This window comes from Zootoca vivipara, chromosome 3 (assembly GCF_965207765.1).
Source record: "Zootoca vivipara chromosome 3, rZooViv2.hap1.1, whole genome shotgun sequence".
NCBI lineage: Eukaryota > Metazoa > Chordata > Lepidosauria > Squamata > Lacertidae > Zootoca > Zootoca vivipara.
The window spans coordinates 12,590,105-12,614,199 of NC_142586.1; the positions used below are offsets into that span (position 1 = coordinate 12,590,105).

The following is a 24,095-nucleotide window of genomic DNA, read 5'->3' on the forward strand; positions in this document are numbered from 1 at the left end:
CATCTGGCGAATCAGAGCAGCGCACGGAAACGCCGTTTACCTTCCCGCCGGAGCGGTCCCTATTTATCTACTTGCACTTTGGTGTGCTTTCGAACTGCTAGGTGGGCAGGAGCTGGGACCGAGCAACGGGAGCTCACCCCGTTGCAGGGATTCGAACCACCGACCTTCTGATTGGCAAGCCCTAGACTCTGTGGTTTAACTCACAGCGCCACCTGGGTCCCTCCTCCCGAGACATTTCAGAATAAAATACAGATTCAAACAGACAACTCCCCAGGGAAGGGAGACCGAAGTGGTATTTGTTTAGTCATGGCTATGTTGATCTTTGATTCGTATGACTGCTGAAAGAAACTAACTTTGCCACGGCCACTGTGATATCACTGGACTTGTCATCCAGAAGATATTTGGTATAGTAGGCTTCAGATTGACCCGGCCGATTTGCCAATAGTGGTTTAATCAATAGTTCCCTAGCTTGATCATATTGTCCGCAATGCAATAAATGCAATGCATTCACTGCTAATAACTCATTCTTGAATTGTCTCCCCCCCCCTTAAAAATCAAATCCCCCCCAGTTGGGGGTTAGACATACAAACCAACAATTCTATTTAGCTGCACACTGATCTTCTTGGTGTTTTCTGCAGGAAGTGGCACCGGTAGCGCCGTTATGTTAGGGCAGGGGGCCTTCTGCTGGTTTGCAGACGCTGGCAAATGCCTACTCATGCCATCCTCTGGAGCTGGAGGAGAGCAAACATTCCTGCCTCCCATGGGGATGAAATCTGTTGGAACTGTATGGCATGGGCTATGAAAGAAACTGGTGCCAAGCATGAAGTTCAATACCTATTATTATTATTAAATTAAATTTATATACCACCCTATACCTGGAGGTCTCAGGGCAGTTTTACTAGAATGCTGGACCTAGAAAGGCAAGAGGTGGATGTTGTCTGCATAATGGCAGTATCCTTCCCTTTCAAAAATTGCAAATCAAAAGCAGTTGTTTATAGTAATCAGGCCTGCTTTAAATACATCAATACTTAAAAAGAAAGAAGCCAGCAGTAAGTTTACACGTCCCTTCCCCATCTGCTGATTTTGTTTTTATTTAGTAGGATTATTTGACATCATACTGCTTGCTGCCAGATGGTACAGTATGCTTTTCGAAGTGACCAAGCGAATATTTGTTAGGATGTTCCAGCACGCCTCCCCCCCCCCCAACCCACCAAGGTTCCAAAAATAGAGGCAACACTTTTTCCACTTGGACAAATAAAAAAATGTTATTTGTAGCAACCTGTTTTGTTCTATTCTTTGCCTTTTTTAAAAATGGATATTGTGAGAAAATAATTTCTGTTCTTATTTAGAGCTCCATTAAGGAAGGTCATGTCCCACGGGATTTTTTTAAAAAACTCTCCCCTCTTAAACAACAGGTCCCTGTACATTTTTGATCATCACCTTTATTTTATTTTTAAAATGTGGCTGACATATGGAACAGGGAGCCATTAAGAGTTTCACCTACAAAGCCCTCTCGGGTTTTGATTCAGCTGTAGGAGTGCAGATATTTAAGTCTCTGGCTGCTGGTAAACCTCTGAACTCTGGTTCCGTTTAAAGATTGTTTGGCCAGCAAAGAATGCATATATTTCTCAATCAAAAGTCTGTTCAACAATTAAGGGTTGTGTTCCCAGACTTCTACTTTTCCTGCAATATCATGGGTGTCATTTAGGTATTTTAATTCTGGACTGTACAACTGCAGCCTTCAACGGGTGAATCATGTTTTTGAAATCTAGGTTTCAGGTATGGTGATAATTATCTGAGGAAATTAACATAATATATGGGATTATTACTTCAGATCCCATCTTCAACCATACAGCATTACTGGATTCAAAATGACTAATTTAAAAGCCTATAAGGAACGAACACACACACACACACACACACAAGATTTATTCTTAATTTCTAGTAAGGAAACCATCCATATTGGCCTACAAAGAAATTGGCAACAGCAGCAAGCAGAAGAGATGTCATTTTATTGACAAAATATAACCATCAAACATAAACGACATCAGGAAAAGCTAGATGTTTGCATCATGAATTAGGCCTGAAAAGAGATTTGGGGCTGTGTACAAAACTCCAGCTCCACTTGCTCAACAGACCTCCATGCCCTTGATGGAAATTCCTTTCTCTCTCCTGTTCCCACAGAAGGGGGAGGAGAGAAAATGGAGGTACCATTATGCCAGTGAAATTGTGCATCGTTCGATACCGCCTTTTGCATTTTTCGACAATTTTAGCAGAATTGAAGCGTCCCCTTACTAATATTGGTTTTATAGATTCATCCAATGTTCCGAGCTGCCTTGCCATACAGGAATTCTACAGCTGACATTGCATGCGACACACAGTTCATTTTGTAACCTGCTTTTAATACATGACTAACCCATCGGATGGTTTTAAGCTGTTATTTCATCAGCCAAGTAAGGTAACAAACCTCCATTAACTGCCACCGTTGCATCGCTGCATTCTGGCCCATCAGTCTGTAAAACTTCCTAGAGAAAGGTTTTATTACAATGTATTTATTAAATAAGGATTTATTTTTTCAAAAGGAAAAAAATACATGTTTTGATTTGTTCCAATTTCTGCAGCCGTCTGTTCCCATTTTTAAAAGCAACCATCCTAAGGATGGAGGCAGCGATCCAAAGATCTTGTGCATGTGCAAAGAGCCTTCAGTTGTGCGGGAGGAGCTGACGTACTTTTCCAACTGCAGCTCCTTGTGCGAAGTCAAATGTTTCTTCCGGACAGGTCCCTCAAGAGGTTTTTCAGTGGGTGCAAGGAGATGGGATGGGGTGGGGAAACCACTGAATGCCAGCACATGTGGAACGCAGAAACACTTGCAAACAAAACCTAATCACGATCTTCCACGATATAGGACAGATCTAAAAGCAGACTGGCTGTCTCAACGGCAACTTGTAGGCCGTTCCTTTTCGCCGCAAAGCAGTCCAGAACGGGATTGTCAGTGGAGGTTATGGAAGACTCGCTAACACAACTCTGAGGGGGGAAAGGAAAAGAACGGTGTTGCAGGATCTTCCAACCGAGACCTTGCTGCAGGTCACAAAGGCCACAGCCGCACCTCTGAACTACGACGTCAGACCAATCGGACCCACTAGGAACATCAGGTGGAACACTCCAAAAATGTCCCCATTTTGTATCGGTGAGAACGTCACCGCTGTCATGCTCTAGGCAGCGAGACACAGATTCTAGCGAGTCGCAAAAGGCATCGGCCACCAACTGGAACTCTGGCCGAGAGCAGCACAAATTTTCCAAGGTGCTGCATGTCACAGCACAACTCTAAAATAGGAAGGGGGTGGGGTTAAGAAAACTGCTGTTACTCCATGATCTAGTATGTTGTGATTAAGATACAAAACAAAGATATTCAATGTGCAGAGCAATCCTATGCATTGTTTACTTAGAGCAGGCACCCCCAAACTCAGCCCTCCAGATGTTTTGGAACTACAATTCCCACCATCCCTGACCACTGGTCCTGTTAGCTAGGGATGATGGGAGCTGTAGTCCCAAAACATCTGGAGGGCCGAGTTTGGGGGTGCCTGACCTAGAGGTACGTCTCACTGCATTACTCCCAGGAAACTGAGCATAGGATTACAGACTCCATATAGGGTTAGAGCCATAGAAGCAACAATAGCATTATTTTTAGACTGCAAGTGTCTTAAATTAATATTTTGCCTGGAAAACAATGTTAATTACAATTCCACTCACTTTTATTTATTCGTAAATGTCACTGGGGTGGTTCCAGACTTAGTCATACTCAGAGTAAACCTAATGAAATCAAAGTCCGTCATGACAGTCTAATGATTATTTATTCTTCCTCTTTCTGTATTATTTTAAATTTACAATAAAAATAATAATCACGATGACTGATGAAAGTACTCTTATTTTAATAGCTTTACTCAGAGTATGATTAAGTCGGGATCCAAACGATTAAAGACTGTGTACTCAGCAGCAGGAGAATCAGGTGGTTTGCAATCCAACAGAACCACCTTCACCATTGGAAGTGGCCACCGGGACCACCTAACCCCGGTCCTAAAGGATCTTCATTGGCTCCCAGTGTGTTTCCAAGCACAATATGAAGTGTTAGTGCTGACCTTTAAAGCTCTAAGTGGCCTCGGCCCAGTGTACCTGAAGGAGCGTCTCCACCCGCATCGTTCAGCCCAGATACTGAGGTCCAGCGCCAAGGGCCTTCTGGTGGTTCCTTCACTGCGAGAAGCGAAGTTACAGGGAACCAGGCAGAGGGCCTTCTCGGTAGTGGCACCCACCCTGTGGAATGCCCTCCCTTCAGATGTCAAGGAAATAAAGAACTATCTGACTTTTAGAAGACATCTGAAGGCAGCCCTGTATCGGGAAGTTTTTAATGTTTGATGTTTTAGTATGTTTCGTTATATGCTGTGAGCCGCCCAGAGTGGTTGGGGAAACCCAGCCAGGCAGGCAGGGTATAAATATAATAATAGTAATAGTAATAATAATATATTACTCGGGGCTCATTCTGAATTATTATTAATGATAATAATACAAGTAATGGATTAATTTTATGACTCAGACTGATTTCATACACTACACATCAGATAAGTGATGAAGAAATGTCTCATCTTTATGAAGACAAAACCATTCCACGCAGTTTCAATTTACAGCAGGAAAAGAATTTTTCAAAAAGCCATTTACGCAATACTGAAGAATGAACGAAATAGATAGGAGAGTAAATGAGGCTGAGGCATTTCACGAGAATGTGCTGATCGGATAAGATTTTAAGAAGTGCTTGTGCGTTTACTTTTTTTTCAAAAAAGAGCAATACAGGCTTGAGGACGATACGGCTCAGACTACTCAGTAACACAGAGATATCTGTGGTGCTTTGTAATCCAGGCACCAGAGAAGATATCTGCAAGGTGGGGGAGAACCTGCTTTTCTCTCTCGTCATTTTCCAGGCCAAAATTACCCTTCCCAAGCAGGGCAGAGGTGGAAGATAGGGGGAGGTTATATGCCTTCCTCTCCCCTAACTCTCAACGGGGGATGAAAACAACTTGGGAAGGTTTTTGTGCTGGAGTTTTCTCTGTGTGGGAGGCAATTTTGAGCTGACAAGGGAACAAAGAAGGAAGGCGAGAGCATCTTCCTTCGCTTCACCCATCCTGGGAGCCCACCCATGCTGTTTTGGATTTAAACAACAGCAGCGGCAGCAACAAAATCCCCAAACCATACAGGGTTTTAAGAATCGTAGGAGTTTAGAGCCTCGGTAAGGTGTTTCACCTCCGCCAATAAACCAATAACCCTCAATGCTCTGAGCGGATTTAAGTGCATTAAACAGCTTTAAAAAGCCACGCAGATCTCAGCATACCTTGTGCCTTATGTAGGAGGACAAATGAGTTTCTGTACAGCCGCCACCTAACAGTACCCAGGGGTTGGAGACAGTTAACTGCAAAACATGCTCCGCCGTTTGACAAGCCAGCTAGGAAAGAAGCAAAGAACTTCCTGTTGTCATTGTTCTTTAAGCCGAGGGGGAAAAATCCAGGTGAAATAAAGAAATAGTTTTAAAGTGGAGCTCTCCTTATGCAACCCATCTAAAACAAAAAGCCAGTCGCTCATTGTATTTGCATCCGCCACATTCCCTTAAGGAGCTCTCTGTAGCGGACATAAGGCTTATCCCGTTCTGTCCACAGCAACCTTGTGATCTGATTGAGGCTGCGAGTCCCGACTCGCTCACGTCACCCGGATATCTTTACAGCTAAGCAGAGACTTGAACCCAAGACCAACCACAACCGGGAGGCAACACATTGGGGAAGGCTGATTTAGGCGAAAAGTCTCGCTCAGCTGCCGCCAATTTTGCTACCTATGCAAATTAGCTCAAGAAACCTCACTCGTAAACGCAATGTTGTGCCTCCCGATAGCATAAGGCCATTACTGCTCGAAAACTGCCTCCTTTGTTTTAATGATGCACCCCCTCAACGCTTCTCCAAGAATAGGCATTGCAGCCGATATTTAAAGAGATGACACCTACCCTCAGCTCCTCCCATGCAGTTTCATTCCTGCTACAGAGCACCAAGCTGCAGACAACCGGGTTGTCAGGGATTAGATGCAGGAACCGTTTTGAAGCAAACGACTCGGCCCGCAAGTCCTTCAGGCGGCCGTAGCAAGCAGGGGACAGAAATTGCAAAGAAGGCATTGGCTGAGAACCTGTTCAAAGGAGGGGAAGTAACGGCATGGCATTATCTCACAAACATTGCGCGTAGCATTGCCTGCAACCCAAGTGAATTGAGCAAGTTTCATAGGCAAAAGTATGAAAGGGCCTTTTCTGCAGTGGCTCCCTGTTTGCAGAATGCTCTCCCCAGGCTAACGCCTTCATTAGACACCTTGAGGCGCCAGGCAAAAACGTATTTCAAAAATGTAGGGGTGGGCTCATATCATTTTGTATATGGTTCTCTTAATTCTTATTCTTCTTCCGCTGGGTTCTAGCCCAGGGATGAAGAACTTCAGGCTGGGGGAATGTGGCCCCTCACCTCTCTTATCTGGCCCTCAGGACTTCCCCATAGAGGTCATGCCCCCTTCCGCCTCCCTCTCCCCAGGCCACCCCCCTCATTTATCCTGCTTGGAGCCCTCCCTCAGTGTTTTTGCCCAGCTGGGATGTGTTTCTCTTCCCTCTTGGTTTTAATGTCGGGTTTATTGTCTGGGTTTGTTTGTTTTTTGTCTGGTTGTAAGTTGCTTTGAGTTGCCCTGGGCTAAATAAAGCGACTTTAAAAATTAATCATAATAATAAATAATAGATCCTTGCATTCCAGTAACGGCTCTTGCTTGCCTGCATGGAAGAGTGGAGGTTTTAGAAACTAGCTTGCTGTACGAAAGGAAACAATTCACATTAGTTCCTCTGCCCACAAGGTTGCCCAGAGAGGGCTGGGCTGAAAAATGTTGCCGTCAGTTATATGTACCACTATGTGCCCTCTTAAGGAGCCTCAGTCTAGACCAGTGGTTCCCCACCTTTTTTTGGCCATGCCCCAGCTAAGCATCTCTAAAATCCTGATGCCCACCCCTGTGACGTATACTTCTTATAATTCAAAAAGTGAACTCCTTTTCACATGGAGGAAGCCTAAAAGGCCATTAACTTGATCTAAACAAGCTTCCAAATTGCCCCCCTTAAAAATCAAATAGCCCCCCTGTGGGGTGTGTGCCCCACGTTGGGAACCACGGGTCCAGACGTCGGTTTGCTACGTCCATGAAAACTACCCTGCTGGTGAGTTCAGGTACAAAAGGGAAATGGAGAATGCAAGCAAGTTCTCTCAAGAGGCTGAACACCTGCTCACCTTTGATAGCCTAGACCAGGCATGCCCAAACTGCGGCCCTCCAGATGTTCTGGCCTACAACTCCCATGATCCCTAGCTAGCAGGACCAGTGGTCAGGGATGCTGGAAATTGTAGTCTCAAAACATCTGGAGGGCCAAGGTTGAGGAAGCCTGGTTTATATACTGTACTTAAGTATGTGTCTGCCTTGTACATTTATTGACATTTATTCTATATTTGAGACGAGGCGTACCCAGCGAGGGGCAGGGGGGCAGCTGCCCCCCCAGAAGCAAAAAATAATAATTACTGTATTTTTACGGGCCATAACCCACACTTTTTCCCTCTGAAAACTGAAGGGGAAAAGTCACTGCGGGTTATGGAAATTGGGCTGTTTCCGCCCCCTCCGCGGCTGCAGCCGGCAACAGGAACGGGGGGGGGGGGAGCAGCCTGAGCTAACAGGACCAGTGGTCAGGGAAGATGGGAATTGTAGTCCAAAACATCTGGAGGGCCGAAGTTTGGGGATGCCTGGCCTAGACAAATTCTACAAAAACTGGGTTGCATCATCACTGCTTATCCTTATTGCTGCCTATTAAATTTATATGCATCATCGTAGTTGGGTTGCATCATCAGAGCCAATGAAGAGCCACGTGCACCATTAGCTACATGCCATATATTTGAACGGCGCACCCTCATTAATGAACCAACACATGGGGATGGAATGCAACGCATCGGAGGAATTGCCATGAGCAAGAATTCTGCTTATAGCATTACTCTTCCCCGAGAAACACACCATGAATCTTTCAAGATCAAAAACTCTTTTTGTTAAGTCTTTCACATGATTGGAAAAGAACAAAAACCTGCTCGTTACCTGTCATTTGCTGCAGCGGCTCCATCACTGCCGCCCCAACTCTTTCTACAGCCACAACATGTTTCTCCTTCAAGTACTGCTTCAAGGCTGGGTGGATAACTTTTTGACACACCACAAGGCTCACACCATCGTCTACCATTTGTCTGCCTAAATTGAGCAACCGGCCTACGACTTCCGCTTCCAGACACACTCTTCGATGGACAAAGATGGTTCCTTCTCCCGTGTCAGACAAGTCTCCTGACAGGGACAGAGAGAAAAGCGCCATCTTGATTGCGCACGAAGGAGCTGTTCTGACGGGAAGGTCTGCGGTCAGATTCAAGTCAGGTGTTTCAATCAGAAGTCCAGGATAGACCGCAGAATCCATAGCTCTCCTAGCTTTCACAGGTATATAAAGACATTTCCCGAACGCAACGCTGCTCTCCGTGTTTTGTGGGATGATGGTCAACACAAAGGACTTTAGCACCAGAGTGCTGATATGATCTGTCTCGCTCCTGCTAAGCATGCAGGCCCGTTTGCTGGTCAGCACACTGCGCACCAAACAGAGAGGGATCTTGGAGCTGCCGAAATCCACCGGCATTCTACAGCCGCACGCTTCGGATGAGAGATAGTCGATGCACAGGCTCAAGAGGTGCTGGCTGATTTTAATGGAAGTGCACGGAGGAACGTTCAAGGCTCGGATTTTTTCAAGCAGGCTGCAGCAGAGAATGGCCGTGAATAAGCCGCAGTCGCCAAAACACGAGAGGTGACTCTGCACGGAGGCTGTCAGAAGTCTTAGCACCGGGTGGGTGATGCAGAGGCCAATGAGCAACGCGGATGACTGCGATGTGGTGCGGACATATCCTCCCATACCATTGTGGAGCTGTTTAAACCTACCTGTGGGGCCATAGCAAGACTTGACTATTTCACTGAACACAGACAGAACACAGCTAACGGCTTCCTTAGTCAAAGGTTCGCTGGTACATAATGAGGGCTTTTTAGCATCGAGGCGAGACATTTTTCTCCCCCCAGGTAAGATTCCAGCCAGCACTTACTACACCCTGTACAGCTGTCTCTTCTTCCCGGTATTTATGGAAATGTTAAAAGGAAAAGAAGAAGAAAAAGGATAGGTTTCCGTTTCCACAAAGCACATTTAATCAACTATGAAGTCAGTGACAAAACAAATGCACACTTGCTATGTTAGCTACCAATGTGATGATGCAGAGATTGCTTCATTCGTCAAGACCCTTTGATTTAATTTCCAAGCTTGATTTAGCAGAGGACTTTGCGGCTCGTTGAATGAAATAGGTCCCAAGATGGACACCAACAAATGACAGTCCAGCCACGAGGAGCCAGTTTTTCCGAATCCAGCTGATCTTCATCTCTTTCGTTCACGTTCCGAAACTCAAATGAACAAAGTGAAGCGTACCTACAGGTTTTTTTTAAAAAAAAGAGACGGGTGGTGAATGAGGCTGCCATTAGAGGCACAGTTACATACTGTATTTGTTGTAGATACAATTTATTCAATGAGAGCCGCGGGCAAACAGCAGGTCAGCTCAGCAGAGTATGTGATTGTACCATAATGTGCATTCAAACTGGTTAAAAGGCCCTCACAAGTCCTTCCCTGTATTATCGGTTATGCAAGCACAATGCAAAAATCCCATGTTCTTTTAAAATGCTGGGAGGGAGAAACAGTAACCAAAGTAACCAGCCAAGGAAACACCCTAATTTTGAATTGCAGGGCTTCATTTCACCTATATTTTGGCGTACGAAGCAGAAATGTGACCGAAATAATCACACATTTTCTCAGCCCACATCTTAGCAAGACTATTCATGCCAAACAGATCACCCCGCTTATCTTTTTAACACAGCTTGGGCTCATTTAAAGTCCTACCATGAATTCGACAGGAGCCAAACCATGCAATCCGGTATCCCATAACTCTGGCTGCACGAGCAAGGTGTGTGAAAAATTGGAAACATCCTGTTTATGCTAGGGAACTGCTAGAAAAACGAAATACTAGTGTGAATCCTTAGACACAACATGCCCCAGTGACAAGATGTTAGGGGGCACAGCTGAATGGCATAGACTTTAATGGTCTTTTCAGGAGCCTGATATGTCTTTGGGCTGGACTCAGTCTGACCACTATGTTTTCCCTCCCTTATGGTTTTGATTTGGGCCATTTTAAAATGAGGCCCTCCAGATGTTTTGGGACTACAACTCCTATCATCCCTAGCTAACAGGACCAGTGGTCAGGGATGATGGGAGTTGTAGTCCCAAAACATCTGGAGACCCCAGGTTTGCCTATGCCTGCTCTATTCTCATCCCCACCCCAATTCCTGCAGATATAATTACAATGCGATTAAAAGAAACACAACACAAGAGCCCAATGAAGATCTACAGCAGATTTAAAACCAACCCCTAAGACAATGTTTAAGACACACTTGTGCATAAAGACTGCATTTATGTTGGTGCGCTATAATATGCCGGTATAAATTAGCCAAAACAGCTGGAAGGACTGCACTTATATTTGAAAATATTGAAGGCAAACCTCTTTTTTCCTACGTTTACAGAAATGATGTTTTTTATTTTATTTTTTAAAAAAACAACCTTCAGTCATAATTATTGAAGCTTGCAGACAGGTGGGTTCAGAAAAATTAGGTTAGGCATGTGCTTCTATGCATTATGCATGGAGAACTATATTTGCAGCAGCTCTGCAAAGGCTGCTGGTGAACCGCAGCTGGAATGCTTCACATTCATTACAGATCTGATCAGTGCCCGCATCCCGTTTTGACACCCTGTATGAAAATGTAAACTGATGAAAAATGTCACAGCGGATGAAGTCAAGCAACCAGGAAAGGACATTTAAAAAAAGATAAACAGGCAGCGGCGTTGGGGAAATGGCTGCACCTTAAATTTAAAGCAGCAAATCCCATATTCAGACGTACGCCCCACAACCAAGATGAAATAAAACCAAAAGTGAAAGCTCGGATTCTTAAAGAACCCAGTTGCCCACCGCTGATTTAAGTGTCGCTAATCCTGGTGCATTTTCCTGGGTCACGCAGCTGCCTGGTTTTCAGTTAGAAGGAAGAAAAACCAAACCAGATTTTTATTGGGTTTTTCTGTGAAAACAATTTTAGTCATGGAGCTGTACACAACGACGACATTACTTAGCATTTATAGACTGCTGTCGGGGTTTCAAAGTGCTTTACATTTTTGCTCTTTACAACAACCCTGTAAGGTAGGGCCTGTGTAACTATCTCAAGTCCCAGGGACAACGCCTTGCCTAAGACTACTTAGTGAACTCAGGGCAGAGGTTAAATCTCAATCAAGGACTTCCCGGTTTGTAGCTCAGCCTCGTAGGAACTATGCTATTAAGGGAAGTGGAGCAGATTTGCTTCCAAATACAGTATGCTTTCTAAACCCACCTCTCTTGTTGACTGACTTTCAGAGATTGCTAGCGTAAAATCTGTGCCTGTCCTCAACAGGCAGAGCCGAGGGCTGCCTATTATGGACCACTCTTGTTCTGGGCACGGGAAGAGGCTCTGGATTGTAGAGCTGCAGGAAAAGGGAATGATTTCTATAACTTTGCTGCAATACAAGATTCTCTTTTGTTTGCATTGCCTTAATGGTTTTGTTCTTGCTGCATCAGGAACTTACCTTTCAATTTTTCTGCAGCACCGTTATTGGCTATTTTCCTTTACTTTTGCTGTCCTGTTGCAGTACGTATGTCACAATGCCAGGCTCAGGGACAGTGTCCTCAATCTTTGGCTGGAACATAGGATTGGATTTGATGTTATACCAGCCCCAGTGTATCAACACAAGGCTAGGTCCCATAACAATCAAAACTTTGTAGTTCTTCCAAATGGTTCTAATGCCCATAGCGTGTCTGGCTGCTACCTACGTAAAGAATAGGAAAATTTGAAATACGTTCTACTGAACACAATTTAAACACACATGCACCCTCATACCTCAACAGTAATAATTGTGCAATCAAGCAAAGACTGAACATTCTCATAAATAAGCCCCACAAATTTAAGGAGTACAGTCGTACCTTGGTTGTCAAACGGAATCCATTCTGGAAGTCCTTTCAACTTCCGGAAACATTTGACAACCAAGACACGGCTTCTGATTGGCTGCAGGAGCTTCCTGCACGCAATCAGAAGCCGCGTCAGACGTTCGGAAAACCGGAACACCCACTTCCGGGTTTGCAGCGTTTGGGAGCCAAAAGGTTAAATTCCCAAGGCGCTCAGTTTCCAAAGTACAACTGTACTTGTTTCCAAGGACATGCCATCTAGCCATTATCTTATAGCAATTTTATTTTTGATTCCATTTTTGGAGAAAACCTCTGCTCTTTCCCCCACAATTCCCTTCCTATTTCCACAGGGATGTCTCTCCCTATGTTCTGTGCCCGTGAAATCCTTAACTACTTATAGCACAAGATCAGAGTCTGGATAGCTCGGTTGATTAGAGCATGGTGCTGATAATTCCAAGGTCGCAGGTTTGATCCCCGTTTGGGACTGCTGCAGATTCCTGAATTCTAGTGGGTTGGACTAGATGATGCTCCGGGTCCCTTCCAACTCCACAATTACCGTATATGATTCTATGGGGGGGGGGATGCATTCTTAAACATCCTGCACTTACCAACTGTGTGATATTCAGCAATATGTGAGAGGGCTTTCTCAACAAGAGAACCGTGATTATGGAATCTAGCTGGCCTTGCCCCTGGTAGGTTTTGGAGGTGTCTTTTGAACAGGGCTGGATTAAGCATTAATCAAAATAATCACATGCTTAGGGCATCACAGGAAGCGGGACATCACAAAAAAATTCGATTGCTGGATTTACCATGGACCATATGGTGCAACTGAACAAAAATAAACATTATTTACGTATATGGAAAAATAAACATCATTTTCCATCTTATTGTAGGTTGTTTCATTTCAAAAAACAAAATTTTATTTTATGGTTTATATTTTGAATTAGATATATATGAAGAGGAACCCAAATCTTTTAAGCACTTAGGGCATCTAACGGTCTTAACCCAGCCCTCCATTTGAAGACTTTTGCGTTACCTACCGGTAGGCATTTAGCTGATTTAAAGTCAATTTGTTTTGTGACTTGATTTGTATTTTTTTGTTTGTTTCAAAATGGTACAGTGACGTTTTGGTTAGGTTTATTAAATGTATATATTGCTTTCCACGACAAAAGTGGAAGTGATTTGCCCTGAAGTGATTTGAAAACAAATTAAATATACAAAAAAGAAACCACATAAGCATGTTAAAAACAGTCGGAATAGAATAGAATGCTTCGTCCCCACCAATCCAAAACTGAACACCAAAACATTGCAAACACCCGTAGCCTATGCTCTGGCATGTTTTGTAAGTGCCTTAAATAAATAATCTCTTCTGAAGACCTAGCTATATCAATTCTCCTTTTTATTGGAGGAATTGAGTTCAGATGTTGTTCTTTCTTTAACCTGATATGCAGGTAACTCAAGCAGTTTATTCCCACATTCATTTTGTTTTGCCTACTGAAATTAATAGTCTGTGTTTCTAAAGTTCATTTGTTCACAGATACTTAATTTATTAAGAACTGTTTTAAGAGGCTGCCTTCTTATGCTCTTTTTTCTTGGTTATTAGTCTCCAGTACAAATTCGTTTTTCTGTTTTGACTGTTCTTTTCCACGATAAGCACTGAGTGGGTTCAGAAGTGCTCTTAGAAATGCTCTGCTAGCATCCCACCCTTGATGTCTCCGAGGCATTAGTAGCAGGGAGGGGAATGCAATCCTTCACATTTCCTGATTACTTCTGGGTTTGAGAGTAAGAGCACATTGGAATTCTGGGGGCAGGTAGTTCTTGCTCTAGTTGCAATAATTGCATGGCAGTATGACTGTGCTCTATATATGGTAGGTTGATGTTTCATGAAACCTCCAGAGCAGATTACAGGGTGGGGGGGGTGGGGGGGGCAGAGTGGTGGAGGAGGAAGCAAAAAACAAAACAAAAACACACACCAAGATCCCCATAGCGCAAATGGATTTTTGATGCACAAGCAGGCATTGGTTCTGCCTACAACCTCTGTTACAAGAATTCCAAGGTCTCAAATCAGGGGCGTACCCAGGATCAAAACATCAAAACTGGGGGGTGGGGTAAGAGAGGGGAAGAGAGAGGGAAGGAAGGAGGGAGGGAAGATAGAGAAGGAAGGAAGGAAGGGGTGGGTGAGAGAGAAAGAGAGGGAAGGAAGGAGGGAGGGAAGATAGAGAAGGAAGGATGGAAGGAAGGGGTGAGAGAGAGAGAGAAGGGAGGGAGGGAGAGAGAGAAAGGAAGGAAGGAAGGAAGGAAGGAAGAAAGAAAGAGGGGGAAAGGAAGGATGGAGCTCCTGTCCGCCCCCCCCCCCAGCTCAGGCCCAATTTCCATAACCTGCAGCGACTTTTCCCCTTCAGTTTTCGGAGGGAAAAAGTGTGGGTTATGGTCCATAAAAATACAGTATTTTTTTTTTGCTTCGGGGGGGCAGCTGCCCCCCTGCCCCTCGCTGGGTACGCCCCTGTCTCAAATATAGAATAAATGTTAATAAATGTACAAGGCAGACACATACTTAAGTACAGTATATAAACTAGGCTTCCTCAACCTCGGCCCTCCAGTTGTTTTGAGAATACAATTCCCACCATCCCTGACCACTGGTCCTGCTAGCTAGGGATCATGGGAGTTGTAGGCCAAAAACATCTGGAGGGCAGAGGTTGAGGAAGCCCGATATAAATCATGTGTCTGAAATAGTACAGGAGAACATTTTGACTCTCCCAAATTGACCTCAAATATTTCTCTGCAAGGAGGAAGGAAATGGGAAAAGCTTTCCAATTGTCTTTGGACTGTAGGGGCTTTTACCTCCCTTATCTGCTAAACTGAGCAAACTATTTATTTTTACTGTTTGGCCTTGTATTTTTGTGTGTATTTTTGCCCTTAGAACTATCCTGGGCAGGACTCAATGCCCCATTCATATCTACGGCTATCAGTATTTCCTAGTCTGAAAAAATTAGATAGTCATAAAATTTAGGTTGGTCATCATTTGAGCACATTTCCCTGGTGACCTGCTTACATTTAATAAAATAAACTGCCTTTCAGGGTCTACCATTTGATTTTCCGCAGTCTGTTCCCGATTCTACAAGTAAATTTCTTCATGGCTGATCGTTTTGCAGGCTGCATATTCTTCTAGGCGTTTATTTTTAACAATTCTTCATTTCCTTATATGTGTGTGTGTGCGCTTCTTGAAAGCTTTCGTATTAGCTTTCACAATATATTTCTCTTTCTTCAAATCAAAAACATTCTTTCCTTTTAATTAAAGGGTTATACAATGTGCTAAGAGGAAGGGACGCTTGGAAACCCTCACTATGATAGACTCCTGCCTGGAAACCTATGGCCCCACTGTGGAAGGGCGTGTAGATCCAGAATTGGCCTCCACAGTCACTTACGGACTCACTGTTAAAACCATATTTATGGAAGACAATCTTACTCGGCTGCAAGTGATCACCAAAGAAGTAGACAACTTTGGAATTCCACTGGAGGCTTCTATGATCACAAAACTGTAGAGTTGGAAGGGACCCCAAGGGTAATCTAGAAACTAATTTCTTAAAAAAAACAACTACCGGTAATAGATCTCTACACATAGAAAAGCGGTGCATCAGGGAAAAGATGAAGCTAGAATCTTTCCCTCGATGTCTAGTTTTCTATGCTAAGGGAATATTTTTGTAGGAGCCAGTCAATCATCCTAAGGCACATTATTCATAGGAGCTTCATACATGTGAGTATGCTAAATTGGTAAAGCTCAGGCACACAGTTATCATCTCAGTGAGAACTACGTTTAATCTGCAGACCCATCTCCCAAGTGTTAAAGAGCATATATAGATTCAGTTTTTAACTGAACTAGTATTTTGCTCCCAATAAATGACCAGTCAGAGACATCTGTCCCAATTCAGTTCGAGCTGCAGGCAGGATGAACAAAAAACCATAAATGAATTTTACAATTTCACATCATTTTTTCTTTTAAATTAAGCAAAAATCTTCTTTTTCAAAAAACAACAACAACCCAAAATCATTTGGTTTAAAATGAAACCGGCTTTTAATACAAGCCAACATGTTTTAAATGACACTGAAAATAAATCCGTGCTCCTCTGCTTAACACACTTTTGCTTTTCTACGTAGAAGAACAAACTGGAGGTAGGAGGGAGAATCTGAATTTGGGTCATTTGACTGTCAAACAAATGGCATGAACATGTAGGGCACAATCTACCTAGAGTTAAGACATTTTAAAGCCAATTGACTTCAAATGAAGGTTTAGGTTTGTGCTCCTGTCCTAGATTGTATAAATGCTCTGCTTCATAGCAAACAAACATGATCATTGTTATAGCAAACAGTAACATGTGTTGTTTTGTTCAGAAAATATATGAATTAAATAGTTGAATTAAAGTCAGTATTTGGGGGTAGGGTTTACATAATCCATCTCAGTGACATAAAAAAGGAACAACGACATTTACCGCTTGCACAGTCACGTAGATGGGGTAAAAGTTCAGTTCTGCCCTACTGAAAACGATGCAGTACAGATAGAACAGCTCTGCATCTGAAGCTGCGTCCAATTTATGACGGTGGTTCCTGCTCCAGCAAGTGACATGCATGTGGAAGCTTTGCTCCCAAGGGTGGATCCCATTGCCTGCACTGGGGTGACAAGTGTTTTGCACATGGCAAACTTTCCTGCCCGAGCAAAATGGCAGTCAAAATGGCCATGTGCAGCTGCTGGGGTCAGAATGGAGTACCTTGGAAAACAACATGGCTGGTTGGTTGGGAGGAACGCTGATCAGAAGCATTTTATATTGTAATATTTTGTTGCCGGTCCCACTTGTAAACTCATAATACCATAGCTTAAGAACACCAAACGCAGAAAAACAGTGCTTGCAATACAGATGCCTGCATGATCATTAACTACACCCAAGTCTACATGAGTTTAAAGACATAACAAGAGCCTTCTGGATCAGGCCAAAGGACCATTTAGTCCAACTTATTATTCTCAGAGTGATCAACCAGATGCTTGCAGGAAGCCCCAAAGTAGGATTTCTATGCCCAATGGAAATGCAAAACAAATCAATTCTGGGTTTTGCTGTAACTGGTCATAGGTTATGAACTACAAGGGGCAGAGAGAGAGACACTATTCAGGGCTCAGTTCTGTATGCTAGATTTGCATAAATATTACAAGCAATGACGGGTTTTTAAATTTAAGTCACACGAGCAAACTTCCAGTTCGATAAATTAGTTCATTTCGTAGACTTGTAGGCTTAAAAGGAACCACGATCTAGTCATCTAGTCCAACCTACTGCAATGCAGGAATCTATCTGCCGGACGTGGAGCTCGAACCCATGACCCTCAGATTAACAGTCTCATGCTCTACCAAATGAGCATATTTGGATTGTTAAAATTCAATATTTGGGCTCCAATATTCAAGATCACAATGAGGATGACCCAACTTTTTACGCTATGCAATGAGTTTCTCAGTTTTAAATGAGATGTTAAACTGGTTTCTGGGCTACACAACACTGCAGATTGCATGTGGATGGACTTATTTCTGCAGACAAAATAACTTCCTGTTTAGAAACTAGTTTCTTACACAATAAAGTTCCTCTCTGGCATGATCCCTTTTTATTTTTTTTAATTTTTTTACATTTGTGAAACAATAGCACTATAGTCAGCAGGTGGTGGTAATATGTCTTTTCCTCTGGTCTTGCCACACCCCGAAACCCCGAAATAAAGACAACTTTCGTTACCCTCTCAATACAAACATGGATAAATGGGGATTCTGCTGTAGAGGTTCTAAGGGCTTGAAGGCTGTTGTGTTATAGTGGTTGAAGAGCTGAACAGAAACTATCAAGGCATAGGTTTGAATCCCTACTTGGTCATGAAGGTTGCTGGATGACCTTGGGCCAATCACCTTCCCTATGTCTACCTCTGTTTAAATCAGAGCCAGTGAAGGCAGTGAATGTCTAGTAAAAGTGTCTGGAGGTGGTTGGAGGATGAATGGCGGCTAACAGATCGGTTGAATCCTGACAAGACGGAAGTACTGTTTTTGAGGGACATGGGGTGGGGGACTCCCTGGTCCTGAATGGGATAACTGTGCCCCTGAAGGACCAGGTGCGCAGCCTGGGAGTCATTTTGGACTCACAGCTATCCATGGAGGCGCAGGTTAATTCTGTGTCCAGGGCAGCTGTTTATCAGCTCCATCTGGTACGCAGGCTGAGACCCTACATGCCCACGGACTGTCTCGCCAGAGTGGTGCATGCTCTAGTTATCTCTTGCTCAGACTACTGCAATGTGTTCTATGTGGGGCTACCTTTGAAGGTGACCTAGAAACTACAATTAATCCAGAATGTGGCAGCTAGACTGGTGACTGGGAGCAGCCCGAGACCACATAACACCAGTCTTGAAAGACCTACATTGGCTCCCAGTACGTTTCCCTGCTTATTTAACTTATATGCAGAATTCATCATGCGAAAAGCTGGACTAGATGAATCCCAAGCAGGAATTAAGATTGCCGGAAGAAATATCAACAACCTCAGATATGCAGATGACACAACCTTGATGGCAGAAAGTGAGGAGGAATTAAAGAACCTTTTAATGAGGGTGAAAGAGGAGAGCGCAAAATATGGTCTGAAGCTCAACATCAAAAAAACCAAGATCATGGCCACTGGTCCCATCACCTCCTGGCAAATAGAAGGGGAAGAAATGGAGGCAGTGAGAGATTTTACTTTCTTGGGCTCCTTGATCACTGCAGATGGTGACAGCAGTCACGAAATTAAAAGACGCCTGCTTCTTGGGAGAAAAGCAATGACAAACCTAGACAGCATCTTAAAAAGCAGAGACATCACCTTGCCGACAAAGGTCCGTATAGTTAAAGCTATGGTTTTCCCAGTAGTGATGTATGGAAGTGAGAGCTGGACCATAAAGAAGGCTGATCGCCGAAGAATTGATGCTTTTGAATTATGGTGCTGGAGGAGACTCTTGAGAGTCCCATGGACTGCAAGAAGATCAAACCTATCAATTCTTAAGGAAATCAGCCCTGAGTGCTCCCTGGAAGGACAGATCGTGAAGCTGAGGCTCCAATACTTTGGCCACCTCATGAGAAGAGAAGAATCCTTGGAAAAGACCCTGATGTTGGGAAAGATTGAGGGCACTAGGAGAAGGGGACGACAGAGGACAAGATGGTTGGACAGTGTTCTCGAAGCTACGAACATGAGTTTGACCAAACTACGGGAGGCAGTGCAAGACAGGAGTGCCTGGCGTGCTATGGTCCATGGGGTCACGAAGAGTCGGACACGACTAAACGACTAAACAACAACAACAACGTTTCTGAGCACAATTCAAAGTGCTCATGCTGACATTTAAAGCCCTAAATGGCCTCGGCCCAGTATACCTGAAGGAGCGTCTCCACCATCGTTCAGCCGGGACACTGAGATCCTGTACCGAGGGCCTTCTGGCGGTTCCCTCCCTGCAAGAAGTGAGGTTACAGGGAACCAGGCAGAGGGCCTTCTCGGTGGTGGCGCCTGCCCTGTGCAACACTCTCCCATCAGATGTCAAGGAAATAAACAACTATCAATTTTGGAGTCTTCCTAAAAAAATCTGAACAACTTTGCCGGTGTCAGGAATTTGAAATTAATTTTACTTGCTTTCCAATTGCCCTTCTCCAGCATTTCTAATTTTTTTAAAAAGGGGAGGAAGGGAAGAGTAAAAGTAGCCAATTCACTTATCTTCCTCTGCTGCTGAGAGGTTAAATCTCCACAATTCATTGTCCCCCCCCCCCCAGCGTGCAAGTAGTGGTAGTAATAATAAATAACAGAGGGTTTCCTTCCCATGCTGTTCCAGTACCTCTCTCTCTCGGACGGGCCAGGAAATACTCTGCAAACCTCTCAGAATCCGCAGCTCTCCTGAAATGGATTTCAAGGAGAAATGAGACTACATATCCCAGGATGCACAACGAACGCGAAGAGCTAGGCCGTCCGCTGTAAACGGCCCTCTGTGCATTCTGGGAGCTGTAGTGCGCTTGTTGGAAGCCGACTAGGCCTCTCTCCCATGAAACCGGCAGGCCAATTGCTGGAGCGTGGGGTGTGACGAACTATTGGCTGTCGCCAGTCACGTGGCACCGGGGGCGCCTGTACGTTGAAAAACCCGTACGTAGGGGGGGAAAGCGGAAGTAGTTGGTGGACATCTTTGAATAGGCCGGAAGACGTCGAGCCGAGAGGAACCTTCCTCGTTTCCTATTCGCGAATCGGCCCTTTTGAACCGGGCGGGGGATCCCAAGGGCTGAGCTCTGCTGCTCGCGCGCCAGATTTCCGAGTCGTTTTCGAAGCGAGAGAGTGGCAAGGCTGACAAACGGCCCGTTAAAGAGAAGCAACAGAAAAGCCGATTAAATGTTTTGGGGCTGGAAGCGAAGTGCGAGGCACAAGTGGAGCTGAGAAAGAGCGCCTTGCAGTGTTGTCCGTTCCATTCCCACTCACCCACTCCGAACACAGCCGGAAGTCTCGTAGGTAGCCTCGCCTCCTTTTCCCTCTAAGGAAAAAAAAGGCGCCGGAGGAGTAGAATTCAAGGTTGCCGCGGTGAGTTACTGCGGGAAAAAGCAGAGAGGGTTGCTGCTGCCCGGAATCAGGGGCTCGGCTGATGGTTTGAACCTCTCATAGTGGAATTTCCTCTATTTCCCCTTAGTGCCTCTTATTTTGGAGTCTTTTACACCAAGGTGCGCCGCTTTATGCCCCTTTCCCACTCCTGGGTGAGATTCCTATAATTTCAGAGATGGAAAGGGACCCGGGGGTCATCTAGCCCAACCCCCTCTGCCGGGCAGGAATCTTTTTTTCTTTCGAACCCACTACCCTGAAATGAAGAGTCTCCCAGACTATTTACTGACCGAGCCATCCTGCTGCCTTCATTCCTACAGCACCCGAAACTTAAGCATTTCTGTGTGTTTTTTAAATTTATTTGTTTTTCCAGCTGAAAAATTTTACAGTCACATGTCCAATTTACAACATAAAAACAAGATTCCAAAGAATCTCCTGGACTTCCCTCCTCCCCTTTGTGGGTCCTATTATTAATCATTTCCTCCTGCATCTTTTGTAATAATCCAAATCTTTTACTTCTCCGTTGTATCCAAAATTCACCTTTAAACTACCGGTACAAGTGCTATTCCAATCCTACTAACGATTTTCACCGTTTACAATGGTTTTTAAGATAAGTTATAAGTTTTCCCCATTCCTTATTAAAATTTTGGTCTTCCTGATTTCTGATTCTTCCAGTCATTTTAGCCATTTTGGCATAATCCATCAATTTGATTTCCCATTCTTCTCTTATTTCCACCTCTGGGCCAATAACATCTGTGCAGCTATGATTGTACATACATAAATCCCATGGGATTTTGGCCCCTCAGAGATCCAGGGATTTTTGGCCTGGGCTGCAATCCCATTACCATAGTCCTTTGTGCCTCATTGGGATTTCACTGGAGGTAATAATTGTGCATTCCGTTCTCTGCTTTAGTAGCTTTGTGCAGAGCAAATGAATGTTAATACATTTCTTGCGTATATTCAGGGGATGAGATGAACTGGGACCAAGAATGTGTCCCTCCAGGTGTGGTTGTTAACTCCCATCAGCCCATGCCATTATGTCCACTGGTCAGGAATTATGGGATTTGTAGTCCAGCAAAAATATGCCTCAAGCTCCCTGCCCCTGATTTAGTCTGGGATTCTTGATGTGAAAATAGAGATGCTCAGAAGTGTTTGGGAAATTATTCACAGACGGTATTTAACTCTGAGTAGGCTTGCTAAGATGTACAAGACAGAATCAGATAAGTGCTGGAGATGTGAAGAGGCAGAGGGATCATTCTTTCATAGGTGGTGGACCTGTAAAAGGGTAAAAGAGTACAGTATTGGGAAATGACCCATAATGAATTGAAAAAAAAGTTTAAAAGTACTTTCCCAGAAACCCCAGGGTTCTTTCTGTTGGAGATAGTTCAGATGGAAATTCCCAGGTGTCAAAAAAGGTTATTTATGTATGCCACTACTGCGGCCTGTGTTTTGTTAGCCCCCAAATGCGAGGTCCCAACCAAAGGAGATTGACAACTTAAATTGACAAAATATGATGCACAACTTGCAGTCTTAACGTATAGAATAAGAGAACAAGATGAACATATGTTTAAAGAAGATTGGAAAACGATTATTGAATATATGGGACATAATTGTATATTGTACAGCTGAAAACACTAGCAGCATTAAGAATGGAAGAATGGAATACTGAATGGTATAGTTTTTGTAAAATATGCAGGTATTTGTGATATGTAAAATGAACCATGGAAAGAGGAGAAGGGAAGCCATTGATCTCTTAAGGACGTAAAATGAGTATTTTAAATTGTAAAACAGAAAATTTAATTAAAACTATATATAAATGTGTTTGGAATTAGCATTTTGCACCAGCCTATTGACCAAGTGAAGATGCCTGGTGCCAGGATCGTGCCTGACATCTCATGCACCATTCGCATGCCTGGGAATCCTCGGATCTTGACTGTTTTCACACACTAATACCCCATCCTGGAGAATTCTATCCGTTATATTTTATATGCACAATCGGAATGAATTTCAGGAACCAAAATGCTTTTTCTATGGTGCCTGAGCAGTGTTATAGTTAACTGTTACTTGTCTTCACTTACCCCTCACCCCACTGCTCTGCTCACAGTTGTGAAGAATATTCCTCTGTTATTAATTGTCTGTATCACCATCCCCCCCCCCCAAAAAGGGAGGGAGGGAGGAATAAGCCAATATATATATATATGGACTGTCCCTGGATAAAATTACTTTTCTTTATCCTTTGCTGTCTCTGGAATGATAATTCCTTTGGACACTAGATGTGGCTGTTGTATTATAAGCTGGAGGTGGATGAAGAATTTTGGGAGTGTTTCTGTTAAAGTGTTGAATTGTATTTTTTTTCTAATTGAGTGTTGCTGCCGTTACGTATATTGGCTATTGCATCAGCTTGTGTTATTTCTTCGGCATATATTCAGTGGTGCGCCATTTTTGTTGTTGTTTAGTTGTTTAGTCGTGTCCGACTCTTCGTGACCCCATGGACCATAGCACGCCAGGCAATCCTGTCTCCCACTATACCCCGCAGTTTGGTCAGACTCATGTTGGTAGCTTCAAGAACACTGTCCAACCATCTCGTCCTCTGTCGTCCCCTTCTCCTTGTACCCTCAATCTTTCCCCACATCAGGGTCTTTTCCAGGGAGTCTTCTCTTCTCATGAAGTGGCCAAAGTATTGGAGCCTCAGCTTCACGATCTGTCCTTCCAGTGAGCACTCAGGGCTGATTTCCTTCAGAATGGATAGGTTTGATCTTCTTGCAGTCCATGGGACTCTCAAGAGTCTCCTCCAGCACCATAATTCAAAAGCATCAATTCTTCGGGGATCAGCCTTCTTTATGGTCCAGCTCTCACTATAAAATAATTATTAATGGCCTTTGGCTGAGCAAAACAGAAGTCCATGATAAGGACAGCACAAGCAGCCAGGTTGTCTTCTAGCTTGATATGAAACTGCAGAATTGAAAAACAGAGGGGTATACAGTAGAGGGATTTAATGTTGACCCACCAGAATATTCCCATCCGCTTAGAAGCAGGGTGAGGTCATTGCACCATCATAAGTCTTTCATTGTTTGTTGAGTTACTACAAGTGGCTAAGCACCTTGCAGTTAAATGTGGCCTGCCTGCAGGCTGCAATCAGAAAGAAACAGGGCATTGCGGTGTAGGGAAGAGGAAGGATTGCAAAAAGTAATTTACAGATAAAGAACTGCACGCAATTGGCCTCTTGGAATGATGGAACCTGTTTGCGGTGCTGGTGGGATCGCACCAAATGAGAAATTCTTTGACAGTCTCATGGCTGTGGGAC

At 44.0% G+C, this 24,095-nt stretch overlaps 4 protein-coding genes across 4 annotated transcripts in view; 1 reads left to right on the forward strand and 3 right to left on the reverse strand.

Moving 5' to 3' along the window:
- Positions 1-1,995: 1,995 nt before the first annotated feature.
- On the reverse strand, positions 1,996-20,114 carry MKKS (MKKS centrosomal shuttling protein). Its single transcript, XM_088665598.1, has 6 exons — positions 20,049-20,114; positions 11,813-11,923; positions 8,179-9,583; positions 6,038-6,213; positions 5,378-5,488; positions 1,996-3,324 (listed from the first exon to the last, which is right to left on the reverse strand). The coding sequence occupies exons 3-6, from the start codon at positions 9,170-9,172 to the stop codon at positions 2,881-2,883; spliced, it is 1,725 nt and encodes a 574-aa protein (XP_088521724.1). The 5' UTR covers positions 9,173-9,583; positions 11,813-11,923; positions 20,049-20,114; the 3' UTR covers positions 1,996-2,880.
- Positions 9,286-20,114, reverse strand: LOC132591878 (uncharacterized). The gene is made up of 3 exons (XM_060272421.2): positions 20,049-20,114; positions 11,813-12,052; positions 9,286-9,583 (listed from the first exon to the last, which is right to left on the reverse strand). The coding sequence occupies exon 2, from the start codon at positions 12,032-12,034 to the stop codon at positions 11,843-11,845; it is 192 nt and encodes a 63-aa protein (XP_060128404.2). The 5' UTR covers positions 12,035-12,052; positions 20,049-20,114; the 3' UTR covers positions 9,286-9,583; positions 11,813-11,842.
- LOC132591879 (uncharacterized) lies at positions 9,286-20,114 on the reverse strand. The gene is made up of 3 exons (XM_088665600.1): positions 20,049-20,114; positions 11,813-11,923; positions 9,286-9,583 (listed from the first exon to the last, which is right to left on the reverse strand). The coding sequence occupies exon 3, from the start codon at positions 9,534-9,536 to the stop codon at positions 9,387-9,389; it is 150 nt and encodes a 49-aa protein (XP_088521726.1). The 5' UTR covers positions 9,537-9,583; positions 11,813-11,923; positions 20,049-20,114; the 3' UTR covers positions 9,286-9,386.
- A 561-nt stretch (positions 20,115-20,675) lies between these two features.
- SLX4IP (SLX4 interacting protein) overlaps positions 20,676-24,095 on the forward strand; it is a 91,029-nt gene continuing 87,609 nt past the window's right edge. Inside the window, exon 1 of the mRNA XM_035110077.3 lies at positions 20,676-20,776. The gene's annotated coding sequence lies outside the window, so the exon portion shown is untranslated. The remainder of the gene's footprint in view (positions 20,777-24,095) is intronic.